At 42.6% G+C, this 27,801-nt stretch overlaps 2 protein-coding genes across 3 annotated transcripts in view; one reads left to right on the top strand and one right to left on the bottom strand.

Annotated features, from left to right (window-relative positions):
* Window positions 1–11,413, top strand: part of DTNBP1 (dystrobrevin binding protein 1) — a gene marked incomplete at both ends in the record, with an annotated part of 59,611 nt that extends 48,198 nt beyond the window's left edge. For both annotated transcript variants that reach the window (XM_079533116.1, XM_079533117.1), the window contains 3 exons: window positions 6,244–6,399; window positions 8,591–8,734; window positions 11,166–11,413. In XM_079533116.1, the coding sequence (XP_079389242.1) occupies window positions 6,244–6,399; window positions 8,591–8,734; window positions 11,166–11,413 (548 nt within the window). The remainder of the gene's footprint in view (window positions 1–6,243; window positions 6,400–8,590; window positions 8,735–11,165) is intronic.
* Window positions 11,414–14,559: 3,146 nt separating this feature from the next.
* Window positions 14,560–27,801, bottom strand: part of JARID2 (jumonji and AT-rich interaction domain containing 2) — a gene marked incomplete at both ends in the record, with an annotated part of 201,405 nt that continues 188,163 nt past the window's right edge. Inside the window, 6 exons of the mRNA XM_079533628.1 lie at window positions 14,560–14,736; window positions 16,470–16,577; window positions 17,982–18,165; window positions 20,111–20,241; window positions 25,965–26,147; window positions 26,952–27,057. Of these exons, the coding sequence (XP_079389754.1) occupies window positions 14,560–14,736; window positions 16,470–16,577; window positions 17,982–18,165; window positions 20,111–20,241; window positions 25,965–26,147; window positions 26,952–27,057 (889 nt within the window). The remainder of the gene's footprint in view (window positions 14,737–16,469; window positions 16,578–17,981; window positions 18,166–20,110; window positions 20,242–25,964; window positions 26,148–26,951; window positions 27,058–27,801) is intronic.

Here is a 27,801-nt window from a genome sequence, read left to right on the forward strand (position 1 = left end):
GCCTAAAGCTTTTGCTGTAACATTGCCACCCTTCATGAGATGAACACTTGAACATCGGAAGGCAGAAAAGTTTGGAAGCAAGTGCAGATAAGCAGTATACTGTAGTACAGTGTATCCATTATGATTTTGGCTGCGGTTAAAGCCAATTTTAAAAATTCTGAAATTATTGATGATAACCACATTTGCAAACATGAAATCTTGTCTGCACTTTATTTAAAAAAAAATAAATTGAGAAGCAGGCAAATACGCTTGGGTTTCAGAATGTTTTTATGAGAAATAAACTGGCCAAAAGGACTGGCCAAACTGCTGTTTCTGAACTAGAGAGCATACAGGCATATATAGAGCATATAGTAGGTAGTATAGTAGCATATATAGTCGTATGGAGAGCATATAGTTGACATTGTCCTTTGTGCTGCTAGAGAACAATTTACAGAGGAGTCCTCAACTGGATGTAGGATATTCTACTTGTTTTATTGCAAATGTATGGTTGGGCAAAGCAAGATATATGCTTCCACATGCAGGAAACTATCTTTAACTTCCTACTGTATACTTGATTGAACCCCTAAATTAATTGTGTGTGTTGTATTAGCTGTTTAAAAATGAAAACAAGCCCAAGCCTTTGTTAAATGGGTGCGTTCTCTCCAGGTGTGTGCTCATCTGCAGTAGCAAGCTGCTGCTCTGCCCCCAGAAAGGCCACCTTAAGGCTTTGCAGTGTAGGGGAGAGCAAAGAAACTGTGAAATAAATGCAAATGCAATAACTTTTTGCTTGGCTGACCTGATCTTAATACTATCAAACTCTTAATACTCTTCTCACACCATGTGAGTGAGGCATATGGTTATAAAGAAGACAGTGTGATTATTTTTCTTAGTTCTAGATGTAAGTACATTTTTAGAACCCGGTTCATGCTGTTAGGTAGAGTGTATTTTTAGGATGTCTTAATTATAATGATCACCCGCAGCCAAATAAGGTTTGGAGTTACGTGGAAACCTTCTCCCAAGAAGCTTCCTGTCATGTTGGTCGGAAGCTGCTCTTTCCTCCAGGTGCTGTTCCAATACCTGGAATCCTGACACATGCGTGCAATTGCTTCCAGTAGTTTGTTCTGGTATTTATTTAGGGTGATTCTGTATTTTTGGAGGTTCTCAAGTAGGCCATTTGTTTGTTTAGAAGGAGTTTTCGAGGTAAGCCAACTTACTGAAACTGCTCATCAGGAAACATAATTCCTCTGCTCTGGTGAGACCTCTGCTTTCCTTCTTGGCTGGGTTATTTCTGGGCTAATTAGTAATTTTGCTTTCAGATGCAATCTGTAAAAAAAACAAGTAAGTTAAATATTCTCAAGGAATGCAATTGATTTTATTGACTGATATTTTAATAACATTAATTTTATTAACCTTGGTTTTAGTAAAATCTTTCTTGATGAAAATGCGGGATATTGAGAGGATAAATCTCATTCAGAGCTATGAGTATTTTTTCCAGCAGAGGTGGTTTTCTACAATTTTGCTGACTGCAGCAACATGCAATGTCACTGAGTTCTAGTGAAAACCTGACTTCACTGTCAAGTGAGCTGGAGCTTAATTTTTGCTTTGTAGTCATTTGAATATGCACTTGAAATAGAAAGTCTTTACTTTGCAAATAAGTTGTTGAATCTGAGTTTTAAAAGAATTATCTCTTGTAGTTTTCATTTATTTTAGTTTCATTCCTACATGGATCAGAGATTTTCGTGCCTGTATCTCATTTTCCAAATTTTGCCAACACTTTTCCCACCACTTTTTAGCAAACTACAGAGCAATAGTGATCTGGTGACCTTCCTCCCTCATGTTGTCAAAATGTTTCCTAAATTCCATCACGAACAATTTAACCATTTTTGAGAAAACCTGTATTCTTTGAGGCACTCCAGCATCTTCTCTTGTTTTTCTCTTGCACTTAAAGGGTAAATAATGAGACAGCTGTAAGCATAAGTTACCAAACTGGGGGATGACTCAGAACAACAATAGTAGGGTAGAAGGACTGAGAGGCTCAGCAGATACAAGTGCAATGCTGTGCTCCTGGGCAAGAGGAGCAGCTCTGCAGAAAAGGCCCTGGGGGGATGTGGAAGGCAGCAGCAGACAAGGCAGCAAGAGAGGCCACAGCATCCTAGTCTGTAGGAGCAGGTGCACAGCCAGCAGATCAGGGAAGGGATTTTTCTGCCCTGGTGGGTGCTTATTAGGCCTCGTAAGGTGTCAAGTTCAGTTCTGCCCATACATCCACCACCCAGTGCTGAAGAAACATCAAAAACCTGGGGTGTGTTCAGTGAAGAGCTGCTTGAAACCAAATGCAGTTAGGGACAGCAAGAATCCCTAGGAAGAGTGCTTGCATACATTTTGTGGTCTGGTTGAAAGAGTACAAAAAAAATGAACTGCGGAGAGGAAAAAAGAGCATTTAGACTAAGCTCCAATTTTTGTTGGTGGGAAGGTTCAACCCCTACTGCCACACCACCAACATCCACCTCTGATGTTGTTGGCCAACATAACATAGGGGACATTACTTCCAGAGCAGCCCTTGTATTTGGACAGCTTGACATCTTTCATTTTCATCTGAGGTCTAAGGGATGTATTGGCAATCTACAAAAACTTTTAAATGCTGCTTTTTTGTAGTTGTTCTCCCAGTTTGCTTTCTTTGTGGACATCTTATTCAGGATATCTGTTGTGTGTAACAGGGAAATGTCTTACATTAAAGTAAAAAGGAGTCCTTAGCTGGTGGCTGGGTAAACCCTTAGCTACAGCAGCAGGAATTCTAATTTGTAGCAGGTCAGTCAGTCATGCGAATGCTGTCAGAAAACAGTTCCCTTTACACTTGAGCTATGTGGTTGTAAGCTATTGTAATTTGTTCCTTTGGAGTCTGCACCTCCTAGGCTCTGCTTCAAGCACTTATGTTTTGCCAGCAGACAAGGTCAGCACAAAGGTCACAGACACCAAGTTAAAAAGTGCATTTATCTTTAGTTAAGTTTAAAGCAATGAGATATTAAATGAAACGATACAGCAAGAATAAAGCAGAGCAAGGCAATGCACCTAACCATTACTACATGAGGATAGTGATTACAAAAGATGCATCGCCAGCTGCCCAAATACTTTACCATCATCCAGACGATGCTCAGGTTGTAGTGAGGATTTGGAGAGCCTGGGAGGTCCTATGCAGTGTGTCCACTCATAGATGAGGTTTCCAACTTCACTACGAGAGGGTCCAGCTTTTACATTGTTAAATAAAGAAGTTTATGTGGCTGTTAGGTGGAACTGTCTGATTTAGTTCTCCCTTTTGGATTCCACCTCAAGCCTGGCCAGGGCTCAAGGAGGAACCAAGGAAGTTCATGTACTAGTAGGCCTTGCTTCTAAACAAGGAAAGGTTGATACGTTCTCATGATGCTTTGTCTAAGCTACATTCTTTGCCCAAGATACATATTCCACTAATGATTGGATATTGATGATATAAATAACGCTGTGTTGCGAGATTCGTCTAGAGGTCAACTTTGGTTCGAGGCCTCAGCACTCCAATTTAAGATATGGCTTTTTCTTTTCCTCCAGAATAAGAGTCTGTTTGCAAATCAAAATATGAAGTCATTTAGAATTGTTATATTCAAATCTATTTGAATCTCATCAAAGATCTGAGGTCTGTTCCTGGGGATGGGGCGGACACCATGAGCTCCCAGTTCTTAAGAAACATTTTGCTTCTGCATGGCTGCTCTCTCACAGAAAGCCATAGGTGGCTCAGAGCTGCAACTGGCCTCTGCGTGGGTCATAGTGATGAGTCCCACAAATCTGCAGCTGTCTGCAAGCTGGTGTTTGCTCTGTAGTCTGCCTTCCTTCCCTGGTGCTCAGCGATGGAGCAATTGCTGGTTCCAAGGTACAATCACAGAGGAAGAAAAAATGAGATAGTATTTTGTGTGTGTCAAGCCCCAGTGATGTCTGTAAGAGGTCACATTGGCCATGAACAGTGTATGAGTGTGTACGGGTGGTGCTTGTGTCTTCTCTTTTGGTGCTGGGTCTATTGGGTGTATTATAAAGCACAAACCCTGCTCTTGCATAATGGGAAATGTAGTTCTGAATAGCTTTGTGGGAAAAAAAAAACAAAACAGAAAACCCACCACTAACAAAAACCTCCCCACGTGTTTTCTGTTGTTCAGGTGTGATGTTTGCTTTTGCTTAGCCCAGCGGCAGCACTTCTTACCATTTATCACATTGTCAGCACACAGGCAGCCCTTAGCCTTTAGCTTTGGCCAGGACAACGGTGGGAGTACACAGTACATCTTAGGGAGAAGGCAAAAGCTGAGAGCCTTGGTGCGAGGGAAGTCGTACCATTCTCATGTGTTGCTTGGATACTGCCTCTCTTCTGGGGTTAAAAATACCCTGATGTACCCAGATAGTGTGCAAAACTGTCAGATTGTATTACGAGACAGACAGGACGTTTCTGCTGCCGGTGGGAGCCGCTGGCTTTTATTATTACAATTGAATAACATTTCTGCATCATCCGCAGGGTCATTAATAATTGCTTATCATGCAGGGTCGCAGTAGAGGAGCAATGTATCCCCAGATTGGTCCGGGGAATGTGGAATCATTGTACGCAACTGCGTAATTGATGATAAAGATGGGTTGACTTAAAGGAAAATGCTTTCCTTCTAATATACTGATGTTTTACTACCAAAATTCCTGCTAACAAAAAGATCTCAGCTTATTTACCGATGGTTTAATGGCTGTTTGGTTTGTCGGTCTGGTTTTATAGCTCCTTTTGGCAACTATTGCAGCTTCTGTGCGTGAACTGTGACTGTGATGCAGCAACAGAGGGAATTACTGCGCTCTGATGTTTTTGCCCAGTGCAGTGAACCACCTTTTGCATTGTGATAGTAATCTCCGTAATGGTGAATGCTCCTAATGAATTCCACGTTCTGAAATATCATTAATGTAGCATTTTCCCTGGAGCACTGATGCACTGAGCAGTGACTGCTCACCCCAGTCAACCTTACGCCCTTTCAGAGATTGCCTGTATGGGTGCCACGTTCCGGCTGCATCTGTGGGATGCATGGAAGCCAGGATTTGTACCTGGCTGTTTATGGAGCTCTCCCTGGTGGGCAGAGGAGCTCTGTGCCACTCCTGCCCTTTCCATCAGCCACTCCACAGCGAATTCTGCTCCTTCTTGTGAGCAGAGAGTTTGTGAGAGCACATTGGAAACACAGAGAGAGAGCTCTGAGAGGAACATTTTCAGTTTTCATATTTCTCCCCAAAGGCAGATCTACTAAAGCATGTTTTGATAGGCTGGAGTTTGTACTCCAGTAGCTAAGATCTTATTCTGGAAAATGTTACTCTTCACCAAACATAACAATTTGTTTCTTCGTATGTCCTCTGGCCCTTCAGTGACTCCTGTAGGGCAAAACAGAAAGCAGGAGATCTTCCATTGATAGTCAGGCTAGTATTGGTTTCTCCACAGAAGGATGGAGCTGCTAGAGGCCAGCATTAGATACGTGTAAGCAAATCTGGCTGTCGCTGTGTGTCTGTACAAAAGCTGCCCCTTTCTCTTTGCTAGAGTATTAGGAACTCATGGCAACTGGCTCTGCTTCTTTGGTGTCAGTGTCATCATCCTCTGGCACCATCATTGCTGCTGTATACACAGGAGACTCTGTATTGACATTAATGACCGTGCAATACTGGCATTGAAAACAGTACTAATTCTGTACGTCATGTCAGCCCAAGCAGCACCTCTACACTGCACCTAGGATACATTTCAGCTTCTCTTCTCAGCCTGTCTGGGGGCTGACAGAACTAGAACATCTCACACAGATATGCACACACCTGCGTATGTGTACTTCTGTGTTCAGGGATGTGCTGAAACTTCCCAGTTAAAGTATTTTTTCCTGTGTAACATATTTTCCTATGTGTGTAACATATATACAATAGCAGAAGATCAGCATTAACCAGTTCTGACATCCTGAGTATTGGTAGATGGTGTTTTCAGGTTCACACGGTTCAAGAAATCTGCGTGTTGCCTCCATGTAGTTATGATATCACTTCAGTGTTAAGATCACACTGTGTGATGTAGTATTCTTATTGTCAGCTTCAAAATATAGCTGCAAAGCACAGAAATGTCCTTTTATGACAGCCTCTGTTAACAGTCTGTAGTAACAGTCTGTCGCTATTGAACTTAATCTTGGCTTTGAAATCCCAGGAGGCTGGGGGACACGCACATGACTGATTTGTTTGTTTTCTTTGCTTTATGCTCAGCTGAGCTGGATGCTGAACATGCACAGAAGGTTCTGGACATGGAGCACACCCAGCAGATGAAGCTGAAGGAACGTCAGAAATTCTTTGAAGAAGCCTTCCAGCAGGACATGGAGCAATACCTTTCTACAGGATACTTGCAGATAGCAGAGAGACGAGGCAAGTTTTGAAATACTTCAGGTGTGATCCACAAACTCGCAGCTTAGAGAATGTTGATTAAGGGTCACAGCCAGCAATGGGTACTTACAGCTGAAGCAGTGCAATGCCTAAATTCTTCCTTGGGGAAGCTGAAAATTTAGATGAGCTTTTGAAACAACCTTTGGGTCCCAGAGAAACTAGATGCTTGATAAAGTCAGTCTGCTTATTTGAGAAAATGTAAAGTGCTGAGGCACTTCTGGAATGGTGCTCTTCCTTACAGCTCATGAGTGCACCCATATCTCTGAAGGTATGGGTGGAGGTGGGCACCTGTGTCACGATGCTGAAGTCTGGCATAATCACCTGGTAGAAAGGGCCTCAGAATGTTTCCAAAGATGCAGGCAAAGCTCAGTGTAGTCTTTCAAAAACAGTTCCCAGATGGCAGCTTCTTATGCTGCCTATGAAATCTCCAGAGTATGTGATCAGGATACAGGAAATGTAGATGCAGCTTTCTCCTTGTTATAGATGACTCAGGTCTGGCATCTTCCAGCTAGTTAAAGGACAAGAATGCTGTAGACTACAGACAGTTCTGTGTGGGAAGCATCCATCTGTTGGGCCAAAATGTTTGTAGGACAGGAAAGAAAGCAGGAGATAAATCATTCATGTAGCAGGAAAAACGTGGAAGCTCTGTCCATTCTTCAGGAGCAGATCTGCTGTCATTTGTAATGCTGGAGCAGGGAACACAGTTCAGGATTTCAGTTTCTCTGCACAAATGCTATAAATGCCAACCTGCAGCATGCTCTAGATTGTCTGGGAAAAATTGAGATTGTATATCCTAGGCTTTATGTGATTTATATATGCCTATATGTGTGTATATATATAATCCATTATGCTGAAAGTCAATGGGCACTGCTACTAGTGGTGGCTTTTGCTGTGTTTGAGAGAGGTGGGTATGTGCTTTTCTGAACTTTGTATTTTCAGTATAACGAAGAACCTGTGTGTATCAAAGAAACTTTCTATGAATAATTAGATGTGGGCAGTACGTGTAAAACTACAGAAGTACAGCATATAATCAAAGACTATTAGGATGCTATAATCACAAAATAAACAAGAGAGTTAGGCAAAGCAGACTATGATAACAACAGAGAATAGATAGAAGGCTTACCCATATCCTGGGCTCACTCACAAAACTCCAGCAGAGCTGCTCTCCAGCAGAGATCCTTCCCCACTGGCAGCCAGCTCTTCAATAGGTCTAGGAGAAGTGCAGCCAGGCTCCCCCCCTTCCGGCACACAGCTGAATTGCCTTCACCTGTGCTCCCACAGCTGACCCATTGCTTGTCTCAGGTGGTCAGTCAGAGGTTCAGGCTGTGACTCAGCAGTTCCCATACATACAGTATGTATAGAAGAAGAACACTATGATACAATTTTATTTCAGTTCACGTATGAAGGCTTTAATAGAGTAATTGTTCCACTTAGATAAACCTTTAAAGTGCTAATTATATTTGTGAATACACGTGCAGCCAAAAGACTTAAATCTTGAGTACCCCTGAAAACTCTTTTTCTGTGTTTGTATGCTTTATTATTCAAGGAAGAAGATGCTTATCCAGGCATTTAATTCCCCTGTGAATAGTCAGTTTTATACTGACAGTAAGAAGTAGAATCTTGAGGTGTTAATGCTGTGAAATCTCCATGCCTGGAGAGATATTGGGCATCAGATGTTGTGCACGCTGCTGCCGCTTATTAGACTGAATTGATAGAATGAGGAAGAATAGCTGCTCCGTTAACATTAATCCTCATTTCTAGTTTCCATGTCCCCATCCATTGATGCCTAGAGATTGTGTGCTCAAACTTGGGTTTTGATCTAAAAACACTTGGCTGAGGCAAGCGGGAAGGAGTGCTGCAAAATGGAAAGTTCCAGTGTTTGTCCCTGAGCCTCACCTGAGAGCATTTCTGAAGCTATTGCTGCAAGCACTGTTGCTATAAATGTTTTGTTTTGCAAAAGCTGTAATGGATTTTTAGTTTCACAACGAAGGTTGCACAGAGTTCTTGGATTCGGGCTGAGATTGCTGCCCAGCAGTTATCTGCTGCCCGCGCTCCTTCCATATCTGGTTTAATTGTTACTGATGTGTACAATTATAGCAGCAATTAAAGCCTTATAGGTAATAACATCATGTCACTGATGGCCAGTTTGCTCACTGCGCTATTTTTACTACAGAACCAATTGGCAGTATGTCTTCCATGGAAGTGAATGTGGACATGCTGGAACAGATGGACCTAATGGACATGTCTGACCAAGAAGCACTCGATGTCTTTTTAAACTCAGGAGGCGAGGACAATAATATGCTTTCTCCCATGCTGGGTATGCTCCTAGTACTGCCAAAGCGATTAATCACGAGAATTGCTCTAGTTTGTAATGGATGATGTTATCTCATAAAACATTGCATAGATTGAATGTTTTTCACTGGTGTTTTTCAGGATGTTTGTATTGAGTTGCAACACAGGAGAGCTTGCTGCAGAGCTGTGTGGTGCTTCTGGCCTGTCGCTCTCATTGCCTGCTTACTGCAGCTTAATGTCTTGTCTCTTAAGATACGGACAGGGGATGTGCTGCATAGAGCTTCCTGCTGCCTTTTTACTGATAAAAAGTTGATAGGGAATGCTGTAACGAATGTGACTACCAAAGGTTTTTATATTTCATTGCAAAAACTGCATTCAGGTGGCTGATTTTCGATAGACATCCAGTTCATACATTGGTTAAGTTAATCACTGTTTGAGTGTGTGCAGATTCCAGAAGTCAGGGCCGTTCCCCATGCTGGTTCTGGCAGATGTTGGCTCAGGGGGCTCTGCCTGTCTCATCAACAGACAGGAGGACTGCATTAGTGAGGAAATGCAGACCCTGCTGCATTCTGCATTCTGCCTAAGCTGATTTAAAATGTATCAGCCTTCGAAATAACTGTGATCGTTTTGTATTGTGATACAAGTGTCACGGTGTGTGCAGTGTATATTTATTTGCTGCATACCTGTGCATGCACACCTTAACGTAATGTGCTAGTGTGTGGTGCTCTGTAGCACTCAGTTGTAACGCAGAGGTAGAATGGGCAGCCTTGCTCCTCTACAGCTGTTCCTCCTACATTGTCCTGTGAACCCTGTTTTGTGACTCCAGATGACTCATTTTGCTCTGAATCAGAAGGGATTTGTTTGCTTCTATTGCCTCTGGATGTTTCTAGTGGTTTGCCAGTTACAGTTCAGCTCAGTTACTTGCTGGGACTGAGAGGTCCATTGTAGGGCGATGTAGTACGAGCTGCTCTGCATCTGACCTTGAGCAGGGCTGAGGTGGTGTGGTCAGCTCATTTCTACCCACACCCTCTTGAAACGTTTATTTAAAAAAATTCTTACCTAAGAGTACTGTGTTCCCACTGTGGTTCCTCAGTGCTGAAGCTGTGTGACCTAACAGTTTCTAAGTATAAAGCAAAAAGGGATTTATTTGGCAGATCATATAAAAAGAGAGCTTAGATTTTTCCGTTTTTCCTTACTTACTGCCAGGAAATGTCCAGAGGAGGATGTAAGGTAGCATTAGAGAACGAACTCTCAAACTGCAAGCAGACACTGTTGCACTGAATTTGCTTAGACATCTTTTTGCATAGCATAGAGGCAGTGCAGTCTTAAAATCCCACTCCCAGTTCCTTGAGCTATAATGCAACTTTACAAAAGGAGTTCTGCCGTGCTGTAGTGCAAGGCAGAGTGTTATAGAACCACAGAATTATTGAGGCTGGAAAGACTACTAAGATCACCTGGTTCAACCATCAGCTCATGCCTGTGACCTCTCTAGACCACGTCACTCGGTGTGACATCTACCCTTTTCTTAGAAACCTCCAGGGATGGTGACTCCACCGCCTCCCTGGGCAGCCTCTTCCAATGTCTCACCACTCTTTTGGAGAAGAAATTTTTTCTAACATCCAACCTCTACCTTCCTTGATGCAACTTGAGGCCATTCCCTCTCATTCTATTGCTGTTACCTGGGAGAAGATGCCAACAGCCCCCCACCTCACCACAGCCTCCTTTCAGGTAGTTGTAGAAAGTGATGAGGTCTCCCCTGAGCCTCCTCTTCTCCAGACTGAACAATCCCAGCTCCCTCAGCTGCTCCCCATAATTCTTGTGCTCCAGACCCCTCGCAGCTTCGTTGCCCTTCTCTGGACACGCTCCAGGGCCTCGATGTCTTTCTTGTAGTGAGGGGCCCAAAGCCAAACACAGTACCTGAGGTGCTTCTGTATCTTTGTTTTTAGTCAAATCTGGAGATTGTTTTTATTGTCTGCCTTCCAGGTTTTTGTGGTTTTTATTGTGGGCTTTTTGTTGTTCTGTTTTCCACTTATTTTTTGCGTGCCATTCTGTTGGGCAGGTATTTTTGGAGGATTTTCCTGTTGGTGATGATTCTCAGAACGTGCTATAGCCTGAGTTAGGAAGGTTAATGGTCCTGGCTAACAGGCAAACTGGATGTAAGTTATGACAATGCTCCTTTCCTCTTCTAAAACTCAAACTCGAGCACTAAAATACTGGAATGAGCGAGAGATATGCACCATCAGAAACGTTTCAAAAATCAGCCTGCAGCTTATATTTGAGAGCAGTGTCAGAAAAGCCAAAAGGCAGCTTTGTGTCTTGGGAGGTTTCTTTAGCATCAAAAGGAGCAGAGGAGTCTGAGTGCAACTCATAAGCCAACTCTGAGCTCTGCTAACACGGTGACTTCTCATTGCATTGCTGAGCCACAGCTTATTTCTTCTTGTTTTTCCACCTGTAAGGGCCTGACTCCAGCACCTATGTGAATGAGATCAGTCTTCAGGTTCCGAGCCAGTCCGAATTACGCCACAAACTGTCTTCGCTGTCATCCACCTGCACTGATTCTGCCAGCCAAGAGGCGAGCGAAGGAGAATCTCCGGTCGTTCAGTCTGATGAAGAGGAGGTTCAAGTGGACACTGCTCTTGCTGCTGTCACTGAAAGAAAGGGTGCTTCAGATGTTAGTGATGAAAGTGACTCTCAAACTATTTGAATCTTAAAACCATATCCTTTAAGAATGACTTCTGAATGAATGAACAAATGAATGAGGAGCTTGCCTGTGTCACAATTTGCTAACCAATCCAAACAGCCAGACCTTTTTACTAGTACTACATGCAGCCTTTTTACAGAATTGCCAGTCAGGTGGAGGTTGGTTTTTAACAATAAAAATATGCCTAAAGCACACACACTTTAACAGTAGTCTTGGGGCTCAGGGGAGCAGTGAAACTTTTGTATATACTATGTATAAAAGAAGTAAAGGGGAAAGATAAAAGTTACTACGACCGCTAACCTTTAAACGGCTGATTGGGAATCTTTCCATTTGATGTATAATGCTGACCCCAAATTGTTCCCTGCATGTTTTCAGCTGCTGCACCTGAAGGTTTAAGATCCAAACCAAAATGGAAAGCTATTTTCTACTCTTTGCTACCTACTGTCTGCCTACCGCTTTTGTCTACTGATGCAGCAGCACTTACTATCTCACACTTCTTATTCAGGACCGACTTAGTTATCGTAGGTGTTAAGGAAAAAAGAGAAATTCAAAGGAGGAGAGGTGCGTATGGAAGTGTTATACTCCTCGTGGAGCAGATACCGTAGCATTGTGTAAGCTTACTCCTCTTTCGACATAAAATAAAGTATTTCTATCCCAACCATGTCTTTCACTTGATTGCCCAAAGTACTTTCTCCATGACAGCGTACAGAGGAGGCTAATGCAGCAATCAGAAAAACTGGTTATTTATCCTGAGCACCAGTGGAATTTACTTTTCCATGGTAACATCTGTGTGACTGCACTGAGGCAAGCCAGCAATTTCAGGGAAATAAAGCTGAATAAATTACTATAAATGAAGTGCATACGTTGTACAAGATTTAAGATGTATGGTCGTCATCTTAATTCCCTCGTGTTTTTTTTTTGCAGTCGTTTTCTCTGCACTTGTGGTCTGGACCTAACTCCTGTTTCTTGTCAAGTCTCGCGCTCTGTTTGCAGGGATCTGCTCTCCTTTGAGAAGCTTCCCGGCTCCCGCTCTTCACGTGCTGAGGGAAGGGATGTAATCAGAAGCGGCGTAAGTAAAAGGAGGAGCTGTGCTGCAGATCTTCCCCAGACCCCGGCAGCTAGTGGTGGGCACTGAGGGAGATGAGAGATGAGAGAGAGCCACTGGGAGGAGGCTGCTTTCCTTCAGGGTTCGCTGTGTCTCCGTGCCCTGACCTGCAGGACATGTTGGCTAGGAGCTCGCTACCTACCAGCAGAAATAATCCCTCCTTAGCATTCAGTGAGGCCGCTGTCGAAAAGAAAGCTTTCTTGGAGGAGCTCGCTTCACTCACTCACTTTCCAGAAGACAGACAAAATGTCCAAAAAAGTTTTGTTTTTTTATTAAACCTCGTAGTACAAACCTGGAAAGTAAACAAAAAACTGGCAATAAACAACATGAAGTCTTTCCTTACAAGGAAAGAGAGCAGAGCAGCGCTAATAAATTAAATGTCAAACTGTAAGCCATAGTCAGAAGTTTACTGTCAAGAGGGAAAAAGTACACAGCAAGGCCATAAAAACCAGACAACCACATTTGAAAACACTTGACTCTGTTTATGTTATTGTTAAATATTCCAAAACAGTTCAGTCTTCTGCAACAACAACCAACAAATCGTAGTATAGGACTTTCCTGACAGTCACCACTGGCAAGCTCAGTGCAATATGGGTAGCTACGGTATCGTTGAATTCAATTACGAAACAAAACAGTTTGTGAAAACATTTTCCCTTTTTTATTCCACACATACTGTACACACAACCAGAAAAGGGCAACAGCTACTCCATTATTATTTTTTGTTGTTGTTCAGTGATGTAAGCAGCACTTATAAATGTTACAAGAAAAACCCTGTAAGCATCCAATCCAACCGATGAAGAAAGTGAAACGTAAGGCTTTTCTTCATCTCGTCTCCTCGCCGCCCCTCCCCCCACCCCAAGAAAAGGCTCAAGTATTTAAAAAAATTTACAGGCATATGTACAAAAGGTGTGATTTTTTGTTACAACATGAAGAGAAAAAAGAGACAAGATGAAAGCAAATGCATTTTCACATTCAAAAGAAATACGCAGACCTGCTAGTGGCTCTAAACGTGATCGCGTCATGAAACGAATCCGAAACAAAAATTAATGCTCGACGGTGCAAAGGTGTGAAACACAGCAGTGGAATGGAAATGGAATGTTAAAAAGATTGCACGTCTATGACAAAAGAAGCACTTATGGCTTCAATCACTTTTTTTTTTTTTTTCTTTTCTTTTTTTTTTTTTTTTCTTTAAGGATGCTATTGAAGGGTTTTTGATAAAGTAGCCAACAGCACCAAAAAATAACAGAATGGATTTCCTAATGAAATCAGGCACAGTTTTCCCTCACGTGACTCCTCAAGGCAGGCAGTCTTTTTTCCTCCTTTTTTTATTTTTTTTTTTTATTTTTTTTTATTATTTATTTTCCCCCTCAAAACAGATGCATAGTGATGTGCTGGTAAAAGAGAACATACTCCAACTCTCCTCCTTTTGCCTACAGTTAGGAAACAAAGTCCATCTTCAGCTGCCATAACCTCCCAAAGAAAGTGTGTATTCTCCAATTTAAAAAATTACAAAACTCCGCTTGCTGTGACAGAATAAAAGACAGCCAAAGTAAAGCAATTTCTTTCAAGTTTTTTTTTTTTCTTTTTTTTTTTTTTTTTTTTTTTTTTGTCTCCCATCCCTTTTCGCTCTAGAAAAATCTGCTCACATGACTGGAGAACAAATTAGAAAACACATCCAACTTTAACCTAGTCAAAAAAAATGGGTTAAAAGCCTTTTTTCACAGTTACCAAAAAGGCTCTTTATTTTCTCAGCCATGGGGACAATACAAATTAATATTTATCAGCCCCTCTCGCCGCTTTTAAAACAGTGAACGTACGGCAGTTTAAAAAAATCAGACTGCTGTATCTATCTATCCTAAGTACAAAAAAAAAATTCAACAGTTTAATGCTAAAACAAAATTAGTTCTCTAAAACCAGAAGAAAATCTTCTTTAGAGCTAGTGCAAAGACAGCTTGTATTCTACAGCAAGTACTCCAAACTATGGTATAATAATTACAAAAAATATATATAAATTGACAAAATGAGAGTGTTGGCATCTTCAGGATTAACTTGAAGCACTTTTGGATGAACTGGAGGATGAAAGCCTGGATGATGGCACGTCGACTGTCGCTCTCTTCCGAGGTCCTCTTTTTGGTGTGGGCTTGCTGATACAGTTCTCAATGCTGCCATTTTTACCAGATACTTTTCCACAGATTTGATTGACCAGACTGATTATTTGTTCCTGTTCAGGAAGTGTGAAAAGAAGACACAAGTGAGCATCCTTCCTTTTTCCGGGTGCTTCTGTCTGTTAGAGCGGTGCAGCGCCGTCCTTTGGCTGACGGCACCGAAGCAGGGGGAAACAGCTGCTGCTTTGCTAACTAACTGCACAGCAGCCCATACAACCACATGCTACTATTTCACAGGTGGGCTTTGGCTAAGAAGCACTGCATGGTACCTAGAGTGGTGCCCCTGCTGTCGTTTCCTGGCTCTGAATATAAAGTCAGTGATGGGTGACAGGACTGCGCCGGGCTGAGCTCTGGGCTGCACAGATACAGCTCAGCAGAGCCAAAACTTTGCTGCAGATGCAACTTAAAACCACTGCTGAACCAAGCAATAAACACCATGAACTTAAATCCGCAGGTGACAATGCTTGCAGGTGACAATCTGCTCTTTACTGAATATCTATTTAAAACTTCACGAGAAAGTCCTGCTTTTCCCTGTCGACATTGTGGTCATTTGTTACAGGATGCTATTTTGCTTTACTGCTTTGTAGGATCTCTGCATGCCCCAAGTGGTCCAGGCCAGTGCTTGGTGCCACACAGGGAAAGGGCTACAGGTCCGTGGCTCTGCAGTAAGAATGAGGAAGTCTCTGAACAGCACAGCACAGCGCCTGCGCTGCATCACCGCTCCTGCTCTCACTGCAGTCAGTGGTTCAGTGAAATCTGGGGCGGGGGGGGGATGGACCCCTCCTGGCAGGAATCTTAAGAAGTTGGTTGTGAGCAAAGCGCAGCTAACAGTGAAATCTGTTTAACAGATGGCATCTGACGTGCAGGCTCTCTCTCTTTCCCTATTCACAGCTCTCAAAAAAATTATGTAACATCTACCAGGCATACACTGAGTATCCTTCAGAAGTGCCGAAATTGAGAGAGTCTTTTCACTGGGGCAAGAAATATTACCCAGTACTGAAGGAGAGATTTTTCCCACTGCAGCCCCAAATCCCCACTTTGTAATTATAAAACCAGTCATTACTTTATGTGGTGCTGATTGAGAGTGGCTTTGAAAACCTCAATAGAGTGAGTTATCAGTTCTGTGAAGACCCGGGATGTAAGAGCCTAAATAAGCTCAAGAATTAGAGAAATACATTTAAATTTCTGAGGAGTCACTCCTCAGAGTGTATTTACCATGTTACACTCCTCAGTGTATTTACCATGTTACAAAGCCAGTTTCTCTGTTGCCTGGACATCCTGGACTGTACCTGTTTGTAGCTACAGCACCTGATAGCGCAATGGAGCCCACAATGAAAACCAAAGCCAGGCAGAATGGCACAACTTCGCCAAACCTTCTGTTTTTTTTTCCCCTCTGGACCTCTTTGCACATCAGAAGCTGCTGAGACATTCGCCTCAGAGCTGCTTGTATCAGCACTGCTCCCAAAGAGCCAATTTTGTAAATTCTCCCACTCTGTCCCTTCCCACGTCTCAAGCTAACAAACAGCCCCTCCTCTGTCCATCCCACCCCCAAACAGAGTTTTTCTACAGATGGTGCTAAGCAGGCACGTAAGGAGCGCTGTTTGACTGTACCGCAATGCAGCATTAGCCTGGAATCCAGGCACAGTCCTGAATCACCACCATCAGTTCTGTGCTCATTACCTGTCTGCACACTGACCCCAAGCCATCACCGGGCTTCTCATCCAACAAGAACTCTGTGAGCTCACTTCAAACAGCAGCAAAAGAGAAAAGCTGTGACGACTGCACAAACCTCATCATAGCGGTACATCATTTTCAGTCCCCGACAAGACTTCTGTTTCTCCACATGCCGCAGGGCACACTCCAAGCAGAAGACAACGTTTTCGTTCTCCTGTACAACCTACCAAAATATGAACAGGTGGGGGAAATGCAGTGAGCTCCAAGCTGAAGCCGGGTGATGCCCAGAGTCTTTTCCTTCGAGAGGTATCATTATGCTTGTATATTGTTATAAATCTGGCACAGAGGGGGAGTAAACAAGATGCACCCATGTTGTGAAATGAGTGCTAATGCTGGCAAATGCTTACCAATTAAAAAACACCAGTAGCAATGAAGGATAAATCTAATTAACGTTGCATGTGTAAAGCCTTACTGATATCTAACATGTGTCCTAAAAACTTCTTGAAAGCAGCAGTTTCACATCACTTTAAACGCTGCCTTGAATCCAAACAAAGCCAGCAGTGTGGCCACAGGACCCCCAGCTGCTGTCTGAGCCAGCAGACGTCACACTCAGCTGCTGGTGCCACACCTACAAGTTCAGCCTGGAAGGGAATTGGTTGCCTTCCTGTCCCTTACTGCTGTTAAGAATGACAAAGTAAAATCATTTCCTTGATTACATTTACATCACTTCATTGTCTCCACAGCAAGCTGATCAGAGTTTTTGGTTGGTTCAGTTTTTTTGTTGTTTGTTTTTTTTTTTTACAATTCATTTTGAAGTTACTTCAAACTAGTGCTGCTCTAAACAGCGCATTCTGTCCCAGGGAGAGAAACAGCTACATCTCATCATTTAACACTGCATTTCCATTAAAAAATATTTATGTTGGAAAAAACCCAAAGATTATAGGAAAAAAAGGACTGAATATGGAGATGCCGTATCATATTTATTTAAATGTTTACTCTTGGCATTAGATGCATGCAGAGAGCTGTAGGAAGGGCTTTTTGTGTTTATATTGAAATTGCCATATTTCTGATTGTTCTGCATACAGCTAAGAACTTGACGATTGCCACAGTGGCCAGCACACCGTTACAAGCAGTAGGCAGCTGCTTCTGACAAAGTTAAATGTGTGACTTTCCATTTTCAGACAGAGGTTGTCAAACAGCATCTCAGCTCAATGAGTAGGGGACATACGGGGTAACCAGCACATGGGCTGTGTGCCTGTGGCTCAGGGTGTACGTTCTTGTTGCTTGCTCATCCAGGAAAGTGTTGTGCTATGATTTACTGCTACTGGCAACCTACAGGTACCTTCATTACCTCTTTCTGCTGTGCAGACACGCTTGTGGGTGTCAGAAAGTGGCTCAGACGGCTCCTTCAGTCCTTCCTTCCTTACAGGGGAAAGCTAGCTGAAGCTAACCCCTATCTTCTGTCACTGCTGCCTAAGGTGACACAAACCAACACCGGCAGCCTACGTGATGTGCCTGAGATGACCTTGGAGTCATGCATTTTCTCTCCAACGCTTACAATCTGCAGTTTGTTGTAAGGAGAACAGAGGGCCACAGTACCACAGCAGCGGCTCAGGACTGTACTCACCATGGACAGATAGCACAGGTGCTGACAAATCTGACATCTTCTCTCTGATGTTTCTAACTGCAACCACTTTCGAGGCTTTTTCTTTCCATCCATCGCCGTGCTGCTGCTGTCGTGGCTGCCGTAGCGTGCTGAGGAGTGGAGACCTGCCTCGTAAAGCTGCCGCCGCTGCCTCAGCTCCGTGTCCCTGTGAACATTGGATGCAATCAGAAACCAGTAGTTCCTCGTAGCACCACAAAGCCAACCACAGTCACCCTTTTACCACCATCGTCAGTGAAATCGTAACTGCACACAGCAAAGACCTGAGTGTTGCTGGAGGTTGGTGCCATACCCTATGCATGCTGAGAGCCAGCCAGCACCACAGGAATGCTGCCTAACTGCAAAAGGTGACCACTGTATCAAGCCAGTGGTTCTCAAACTGCTCCACAAAGCATTGGGGGCTGCCGAGTACTTCCTCGAGGTCGGTGGGCGCCCGGGGTGTGTGGAGAGCTGAGCCATGTGGCTGACAGCACGGCTGCCTTTCCTGAAGTTGCCAAAAGCCACCTTGAGGAGGAGGAGCCGTTGCCCCCAGGAGTAACACAGCCACCTTCAGCAGGAGGCCAGAGAACCAAGGATCTGCTGCCAGGAGGTGCTTCAGGTAGGAAAAGGGGAGCAGGGCAAGCGGCTGTGCCAAAAGACGAAGACCTTGCTGCATACCCAGGGGAAAAAGAAGGAGATATCAACTAAGAACAACCACTGAGCCCTCAGGCCGCCCTCCCGCTGTGTGTGCAAGGTGGCCAGCGCGTCCTGTACGGAACTGTACAGCATTGCGGGAGCAGGTCGGGCCGCAGCAGCGTGGAGTGAGCTGAGCAGATGGAAGGGGAGAATAGACACAGCCGAAGATGGGTGGAGAGCCATGCTAAGCAAATGGCATGGCAGGTCGGGAGAGGAGGCAGCGAGACACAGAACAAACAAGCAAAACAGAACAGAGAAAAAAATATCTATATGGTGCATTGCTCCGCTTTGGTTGCGCTTTTCAGGTTTGGGGTTTTGTTTTACATAAGCAGCCATGGGAAGGACTGATATTCTCCAGAGAATTCCAACCTCAGTATAAGAACAAGTTTGAGAACCACTCTGATAGAGGTCGATGTGATCTCTTACAGCGAGCACCAACATCTCTGTTTCACCTTTCACACTTGCAGACTTTTCCTCTTCAAGGAAAAAAAGTGCACATGGAAGTGATTATTCCTGCAGGGGAACCAGCTGCAGGTAAAGCAGTCAGCACACCTGGGAGGGGGAGTCAGCACACCTCTTTGTATTTCTTTCTGAACACTAAAACAACACATGGGCTGTATTCCCCTTCAATATGTCACTGGAAACTTTCCAAATGAACATGCTAGTTAGTTAAATACAGTTTGTAGATTCCATTCATCAAAACTTTCTTGGCATCTCGAGTACCAGTTGTCACAAACTTGAAAGATAGGTAGCAACTACATGGTAGGGAACAAAAGAGAAGAACATTACACAGGAAGCCAGGCAACATCATATTTTCTACTTTACCTATCTTAAGAGAAACCCTAAACATGTTTCCTTACTCACTGTGGAGAGAAAAAGGAACGTGAAGCTTTTGTTCTTACGTGTTCAAATGCATATAAGCTGCTCACTGACTGCTTTAAGAAAAAAAACATCTCTGCATACAAAGTACATTCTACAACTTCAGTGTACAATCTTGATGCTGAAGACAAGGGTTCCTGCTGCAAAACCCACACCACTGGCATGGATTGACAGTGGCTGCAGGTGCCAAGAGGTTAAAAACTAACTGGTACTTAACTGCTTGGCACCATGTAGCCCACATAACACATCAGGAAATCTTGACTCTCAGCACCAAGGATCAACAAAATAAAAACCCAAGCTAATCCGTAATTTAATTCTTTGACGGTGCCAGAAGTATGGAATTCTTAGAGAAAGACATCCTAACCACGGGCACCCTCACATCAGCCAAGGAAACTGCTTCTTCCCCATGTGGCTGTCTTCAGATAGATTGGCTTGGTTAAGTAGGTGCGAGATACGTGCCTAAAATGGTTACTTACATTATCCACAATTGGAGTCTGTCAATGAAAAGAAAATAGGTACAACAGGCCCCGATTCGTTACCTGAGCTCTCCAAGAAGTGATGATATCGTACTCAGAGTCGGTCCATTTTCCTTTTTTGCTTCGGCTGTTGCAATTTGATAAAGCAACTTTTCCATTGAAAATGGTTTGGCTATACGTCGTCTCTTCATTTCCTGAGACAGAAAGTTCCAAATTAGTCCTTCAGCAAATTCGAAAACAAAAATGTTATCCAGGATTAATTCATCATAGCAAAAAGTAGCCTTCTAAAAGAACAAAAAGTAGAAGTTTTCTGTAGTCCAAGTCAAGCAAAGCGCTTATGCTCCTAACTGAAAGCCAGCTTACAACCAACTCTGCACTGAAATAAATGCTGGTCGTAAATCAGACCTTTCAGTGGAAAGCCAAGTACCCAAATGCTTTGCCGAACTGGACCACTTCTTTCTGTTGGAAGGACTAAGGAAAGAGATTTTCTGCACGTGCTTTGAAAGTGAACCAATGCCACAAAATAAACTTAACACCTAAACCAAATGCATTCATGTGCAACGCACTACTGCTACTCAGCAACTGAGGTAAGATCTATTCTGACCTGCTGGAGGCACAAGACTGTCATCGCTCTTCATCTTTGAGAGCAAGGACACCACAGATGGTTAAATACAGACAATAGCCACAGAACAGGCAGATGCCAAGGAAAGGAGACAACTGGCAGAAAAGAGAGCTTCACTTCTGTTGAGTTCTACCTTGTATCAGCTGCTCTCTGTAGAAGCTGCAAGTTTGGCCTTTCGCCCCCATCAAAGCAAACTAAGTGATTTTGGTAGCTTCAGCCCTTCTTGCATTTCTTATGTAGGTAAATTACTTGATTTACTCTGCAACTGGAAAAAGCCTGAAGTTTCCCTATGTCTGAAGAGGCATATGTCGTTTTACACAGCCTGAGAATCTTCAAATGACACTAATGCTGGAATGTAATGTGAAGGTGCCATTTTGTTACTAGTTAAGCATCTACTCATCACAAACAGAAAAGATTCATCTTCAACCTCAAACTTTTAACCCTGTTTTAATCCTCTCGTGCTCTTGTATTTCTTTCGTCAGCACCATTTTATAACAGCACAGACTGCATGCATGGCAATGATAGCAAGATCTTAAGATGAATTAATAACCCTTGCTGACACAAAAGCATCCAAAGGATGTTCACAGGTAAGAGAAGTGTTCTTCACAATGTATTTACTCTCTTTGGCAGAGCTAGGTTGGGGTTGGAGCAGCTGCACTATTGGGAGCTGCGGGAGTTTTGTTGTGTGTTGGATTTGCTTTGTATATTGCGTGGGGCTGCTTAAGAACAGCCACCAAAAGTGCAGAACACCACAGCAAGGGAATGTATTGCTGTGCTGGCTGGCAGCTCAGGGACCTGAGCCACCACATTTGTTCTGTGACACAACTCAGTGCATCTGTGCCTTTATCTGAATTCCTGAATCCATGTACAGTACAGTACTGAAATACACGGATAAGTATTTTAAAACAGAGTTCTGCTTGGTCTTGACCTGCTGCCTAATCATTTATTTTAATTACATTATTTAATATTATGAGAGACACTGAACATTCACATAACCACAGTCATCTCCCCGCTACTTCATATTTGGTCTTGCTCTCATCTGCTTCTCTTCATCAATTTTCCATGCTCTTCGATCTAACACAGGGCTAATTCAAACTCTAATCATCAGTTTCTGCTGTACTTTTTCTAGTTCCAGTCTCTTCTTTCTGCAATTAGTGATTCAGAATTGCATGGTATTCAAGTCACGGCCACGCCAACAGTGAGTCTACGCAGTGGCAGAGCAACATTTCTGCTCTGTTTTCTATTCTGCTCCTGTAATTCTTAACATATAGGTTTTGTTTTAAACTTCTCTGGAGCACTGTGCCAACAGTTACGCAGGAAGCCAAAAATCTCTTTCCTCATTACAGGAGTTTGTTCAGAGCCCATCACTGTGTCTGTCAAATGAGGATTATTTTCTTACTCCCATGTAATTAATATAAATTTATCAGCACTGAACTTCATCCACCATTTCTGTACTCAGACCACTCAGTCTCATGAAGTCTCTCTGTAACACCCCACTGCTTTAATTTTTGCTGTTAGAGTAACATTAACATCCTCAGTATAAAAAATCAGTTTTGCTTTGCACTTCCTTTTCTAGCTTAGTTATGGATGTGCTGAGCTGTACTGGTTTTCCTGAGGGGCACAGTGAGAGCCTTCCCTCCACAACAAGATCTGATCACGTGTCCCCATCCCCTGCTTATCCCTACGTCAGTTTAGTTTTTGTGTGACAGATTAGTTTCTTTAAAAGCCTTTTCTGAGGAACCTCACCAAAAATCTTGCAGGAACTCTACCCGATTCTGTCAACTGGATCTCTTTTGTCCATACACCCTTCAAAAAGTTTCAAGGCCTGGAGGGCATGAACTCTCTACAAAAGCTGCATTTGATTGCCCCTTTCTCATTCTTTTATGTATTTCTTTTCCTTTTGCCTTTAGCAAGTTGTTCTTTAGAATCTCTTTTTGGCCTGCATTAGTCTGTGTTTACATTCATCCTCCTAGAGCTCTGGGTGGGCGAGCACTTGTGTTATTTGCATTTTGAACTTCTGGACACAAAAGGGAGGCTTTTTTTTGTCCTATTTCAAATGGACTCCTTTCTCACAGTGTATAGCCATGCCAAGTTTAGTGGGGGGGGTTGACCTCTGAAATTGTTTTTTTGCTAGGCAATGTGCATATGTTGTGCTGTGACCCTTTAATAGAGCATCTTAAAGCAATTTCTATGCTGCACACAAACACTTGATCCTTCTTGCTGCATTCTCAGTTTAACAAGCTTCCTTGATTTTACGCAAGGCTGTCTTCTGAAATGAAACACCACAATAGTGGATATTTTAGTTTTTACTGTTCTCTCAAGCTTTGTAATGTCTGCTCACCATCACAGAGCAGCTTTCTGATAGAGCTATTCTGAACCACCAAAGGTTTGTCCAACATTGCTGGGAAATGAGATGGCAGCTTCTCCTCACATGGGTTTCCTGAGTAGCTGCTCCTTGAAGCCAATTCGTTTCTGGTATCTCACACTGAACATGACCACCATTATGTAGCTGAGGAGGGACACCAGCATCTCCATTATCACTGTGCTTCCCGTTCCATCTCCTTTTGACACATTCTGCGTCTGTGCTATTGAGCACTACAAAACAGGAGGAGTGGATGTGCAGAGCAGTATGACCAATGCTAAGGACCCCAAAACACAGAGGAATGTGCCTTGGAAGTCTGATGTTTTGACTTCAGAGCAGTCAAGCCAAGTCCCGAGGCCATACCACTGTTACCGCTGGTCGCCAAGTGCACTTCTGGAGTGCCTCCTTCATTGCTCCTTCATCTGAAGGCAACCTCATCTGCTCAGGCTAAGCCAGCTCTGTGACAAAAATCAAGGAGTGATCATTGTGTGGTGTTTTAAAAACACAAACCTAACCCAAACTAAAAGCTTGGAGGGAAACACATGAAGGCCCTGCCAGCATGTGGTTGGACAATCAGGAGCACAGTGTTCTGGACTGGAAGATCAGTGCTCAGAAGTTTTATCCCTCATATATTCCTTATATATCCCTTATGACAGAGTTAAACCCATCTGGTTTGACCGTAAGCTCCCTCTTGTTTAACAGCCGCACTGCTCCAATAGAATGACTAGCTCCATCTCCTATGCACTTCTTGTTTTACACTACCTGCAAAGTCTCTTCTTTCCACCAAGTTTCTGGCCTGTGCTACCAAAACCCTTGCTAAAAACTGCACATCCCAACTCATTTCCATGCCTCCAGACAAGTGGGCATTTATTCAGTCCAATTTCCTGTTTTCCTATTTTTTCCTAAGTGAATTTTACTGCCTCTGCAAAGTGCCTTATTTGGAGTTACCCCTTTGCAATTAAAAAACAAACTCTTCCATACCCTTAAGCTTCCTCCTCAGTTTAAAATCTCAAACGCTCTCTGGGTGCTTTTCCAAAGCCAGCAACCTGGTTTGACGTTTTGTGCCAATCAATCTTTGGTGAAACCTGTCTGTTCCTTTACACGAGGCTTTACACAAAGTCCCTTTACCCCAACGATTATCCCAAGTCCTTATGAACTGGAATCAATGCAATTTCAGATGCAGAATTTCATTTTTGCATATATTAAAGAAGATTGAGCGGTCATTCAATACATGAAGTGAAACAACATTGTTTAGTTATATAAAGAGTCACTATAAAAATCAAGTCACAGTATCACAGAGGGAAAACAAGGTTAATATATCAAACAGCTAAAAACTGTCAATATTGCTGTCCAGAACTGAAAGACAGTAGGGTGCAGTTGTTTGTCAGAGTTCATTAACAGTCCAAAAGGGGAATCTTGCTCATTATACAGAACTTTTCATAATCTCTGAAAAGCGTAATCCCGGTCAGCTTTTGAGAATGGCAAAGTGCCTTGAGAAAGGCAGAACTTCCAAAGGAAGAATTTCCAAAACTTAAGAGAGTTGAGAACATAGGAGAGTTTGAAGAAAGATGAGGAGGAAAAGAAAGACGGAAAAGAGCAATGTAGTAGGTGTTTCCAGAGTTATTTTGATATAAACACATCTGTGGTTCTTGTAAAGTTTGTAAGAGCTGTGACTTCAATTTCCAAGGTTATCATAGATAAGCATCTGCTGGATTTTCAGTCATATCATATTTACCCAGTGCAAAGCTCTTAAAAGTTAATCAAAAGAAACTGTTCTTCAGAATCTGAGGCACCAGGAAGAGCTTTTTAATTGCTGCATAGTGGTTTCTGTCTCACAAGAGTAGCATTTTCACAATATCGAACAAGTACTCGGTACAGCAATAAATACAGTATATGAAGATAATATAATAGTGTATCTTCAGACACAAAATGTTAGTTCAGGATTCTCATTCCTTACCTACACACATATACAATTCCCACCTTCCCCAGAATAAATCTGTAGTAAAATAACTTTTATTTCAAAGTAAGTTAATATACAGTTAGTAGAGCCAGGCTGGAAGAAATCCATGAACTCTGAAGAACCAAAACCAAGGTGTGGGCATATTATATTAAAGTACTTTCTAACCGCTTGGTCTGAAGCTGTAAATAATAATTTACTATTGGCTTAGCTAGAAAACAGGATCAAAATAGCATCTGTAACCCACAGTGTATCTGAGGAGGTCGGACACACAATTAGCCGCGTACATTGTTTGTCCCAGAACACAGAAACTGAGCAAAAAAACCAACTCCTGGGCAGTTTGGCAGTTTGTTTTTGCAGACAGTCAACCTCAGTTAGTTGTGTGAAAAGGGGATTGGAAGTTTTATATACAGCTTGGTATCAGTTGGGCTGGTCAGAGAACCTAAGAGCTTTCAAATCGATTAAAATTGAAATTGCCCTGATCAACAGCTTTTCCTGAATAAAGGGGGCAGAGAAAGACAAGCAGTACAGCTGTGAGTGTTAACTGACTCTGCCTACCATAAAAGCTAATAAGCACAGTTATCCAGATACTTGCACCTGAGATTCTAATGGTTCTAGAAAACATCACCTAAAAAATGTAGTAAGCATCATACAATATATTGTCAGTAGCTCTGATGGGATTTTTGAAAAGCTTCCTTGCAAACAGGTCTGCAGGCATAACAATCCTCTGATTTTTTAAATATACAGAAGTTTTTAGTTAGCAGTTATTAACTCACTTGCTTTTCTGCAAACACTGTGTCACCATATGCCTTCAGGGTTGTTTTGTTTGTGTTTTTTTTTTCTTCCCTTTTTCAACGCTCCACAAAAATAGACACAGTTGCACCAGTATCAACACTATCTGTCCTGGAATGTCTGTTCTGCTGTTGTTTTAGATGGCAGGGTGCTGAATCCATCTTAACTCCTTTTCTCAACTTACCTTGGCTGTTTTAAAACCCATACTTGTCCACTGGGTGGTAGCAAAGTGCACTGTTTCAGAAACACTATAGCCACAACACACTTTAGACACAAAGGATCCAGGAAAACAGACAACAAACTGCCCGCTCTGCTGTACAGTACGGTGCACCCTGATCCCCTCCTTACACAAGATTTCTGGGGAGATCTGGAAAGACATAAAAGCAGTGAACAAATGAAAGTCAGAAGTCTGCCATACAGTTTAATCGCTTCCTTCCCTGATACTGCCACGTGTTACTTGCTCTGGAGAAAAGCTACGCTCTGCTAACGGCTCTGCTCAGTTTCCTTTCTCTCTTCCTTTCCATGCAAACAGAAATTTAAGGTATCTGGAGTAAGAATTACCTGTGTCTCTTCTGAAACCAACAGTTTAAACTTCCCCTTGCCAAACAACCCCAAAACACGAAGACCAAAAACATGCTGTCTGTAAAAAGTAATGCGGGCCATTTGTTTCTCTTTTTGGACAGACCTGTCGTTGGATCCATCTTGCTTTTACACTTCTGCTAGAGATGTTCACAAGGACAACCAAGGAATTTGTTGTGGGCTCCCAAATTTATTCTTAAATGCACTAAATGGAAATTACAATCTATACAATAAACAGGGGAGCCAAAAAAATCACTTTGAAATCCTTCAAAGTATTTGGCTTCTCACATCCATGTCTGTTACCGTAAAATGTCAGCCATGACAGATGAATTGATTACAAAGCACTCACTTTGTGAATTTAAATACATCACAGCCAACATTTAGGTGGACATTTACAGCTCTGTCATGTTTGTTTTTTCTTTCAATGTTGTAACACATGAGGTTTATTTAAAAAAAAATAAAAAAATGCCAGTGTGAAATGTCCAGATTTTCACAACAGCGTCAACGTGAAGAGAAAAAAGAAGTCTGAACATCGGTCTTCTATTACCCTTGGATTCTCAACTGGGAATATCTCCCCCCAGTGTTAACCTACCATTACGTTACTTTCAAGCATTTCCAGCCCTGGAGTGCCATTGGCTTGCAGCAGGGTATGTACCACATCATCAAGTTTGTTCTCCTCCGCAGCAGGAATGCAATACCTGTTGTTTTGTCAGAGGAATAGAGAGAGATTTACTGTGGAATAAATAATGGTCCCCAGTAACAGGCAGTTCAGACCAGGACATTGATTAAAAGAAAGAAATTAAACGCAGGCATTCCCGCACAGATCTTTTTTGCAAAACACTCAGGATCAATGGAAAGCTGTTTATTTAAATTCAGTCTGATGGTGTTCACTAGATGCCAAAGGACACAAAATCCCCAAACAGTGGAAATTCAGCGTTCTATAGAATCGGAGCAGAAAAATCAGCAATAGCGTGGTGAGCATTTTAATGGCACTGGAACACCTAATCATGAGCAGAAGTTTGCATCTCTTCAGCACTGATATATGTACTCTTTTGTCACAAATGATGATATTTATTATGTGTGCACAAACAATTTCTGTTCATAACAATCAAGAAACCACAAGTCACACCGTTAGTACATTAAATAGCCTAATGCCTTCTTTCCTTTTTTACTAAACAAATCTCACATCTTTTCCTTTCAACAAACCTAAGACCTGGCTAAGAGCAGCCAGAACAGCAAGAGAGATTTAAAACCAGAGGGTGCATTGTAACGTTGCACGTCCTCCTCTGAAGTCAACAAACTTGCAGTGCTCTCTGTGCTCTCTTCCCAGAAATGACAGAAAGTAACAAAGAAGAGTCAGGATTTGGCTCCGCACATCTGGACAACTGCTACTTAGTTGGGTACAGGGATGCAAAACTGTGACAATTCATTGCTACTCAATG

This window comes from Tetrao urogallus (genome assembly GCF_951394365.1).
Source record: "Tetrao urogallus genome assembly, chromosome: 3".
Lineage (NCBI taxonomy): Eukaryota > Metazoa > Chordata > Aves > Galliformes > Phasianidae > Tetrao > Tetrao urogallus.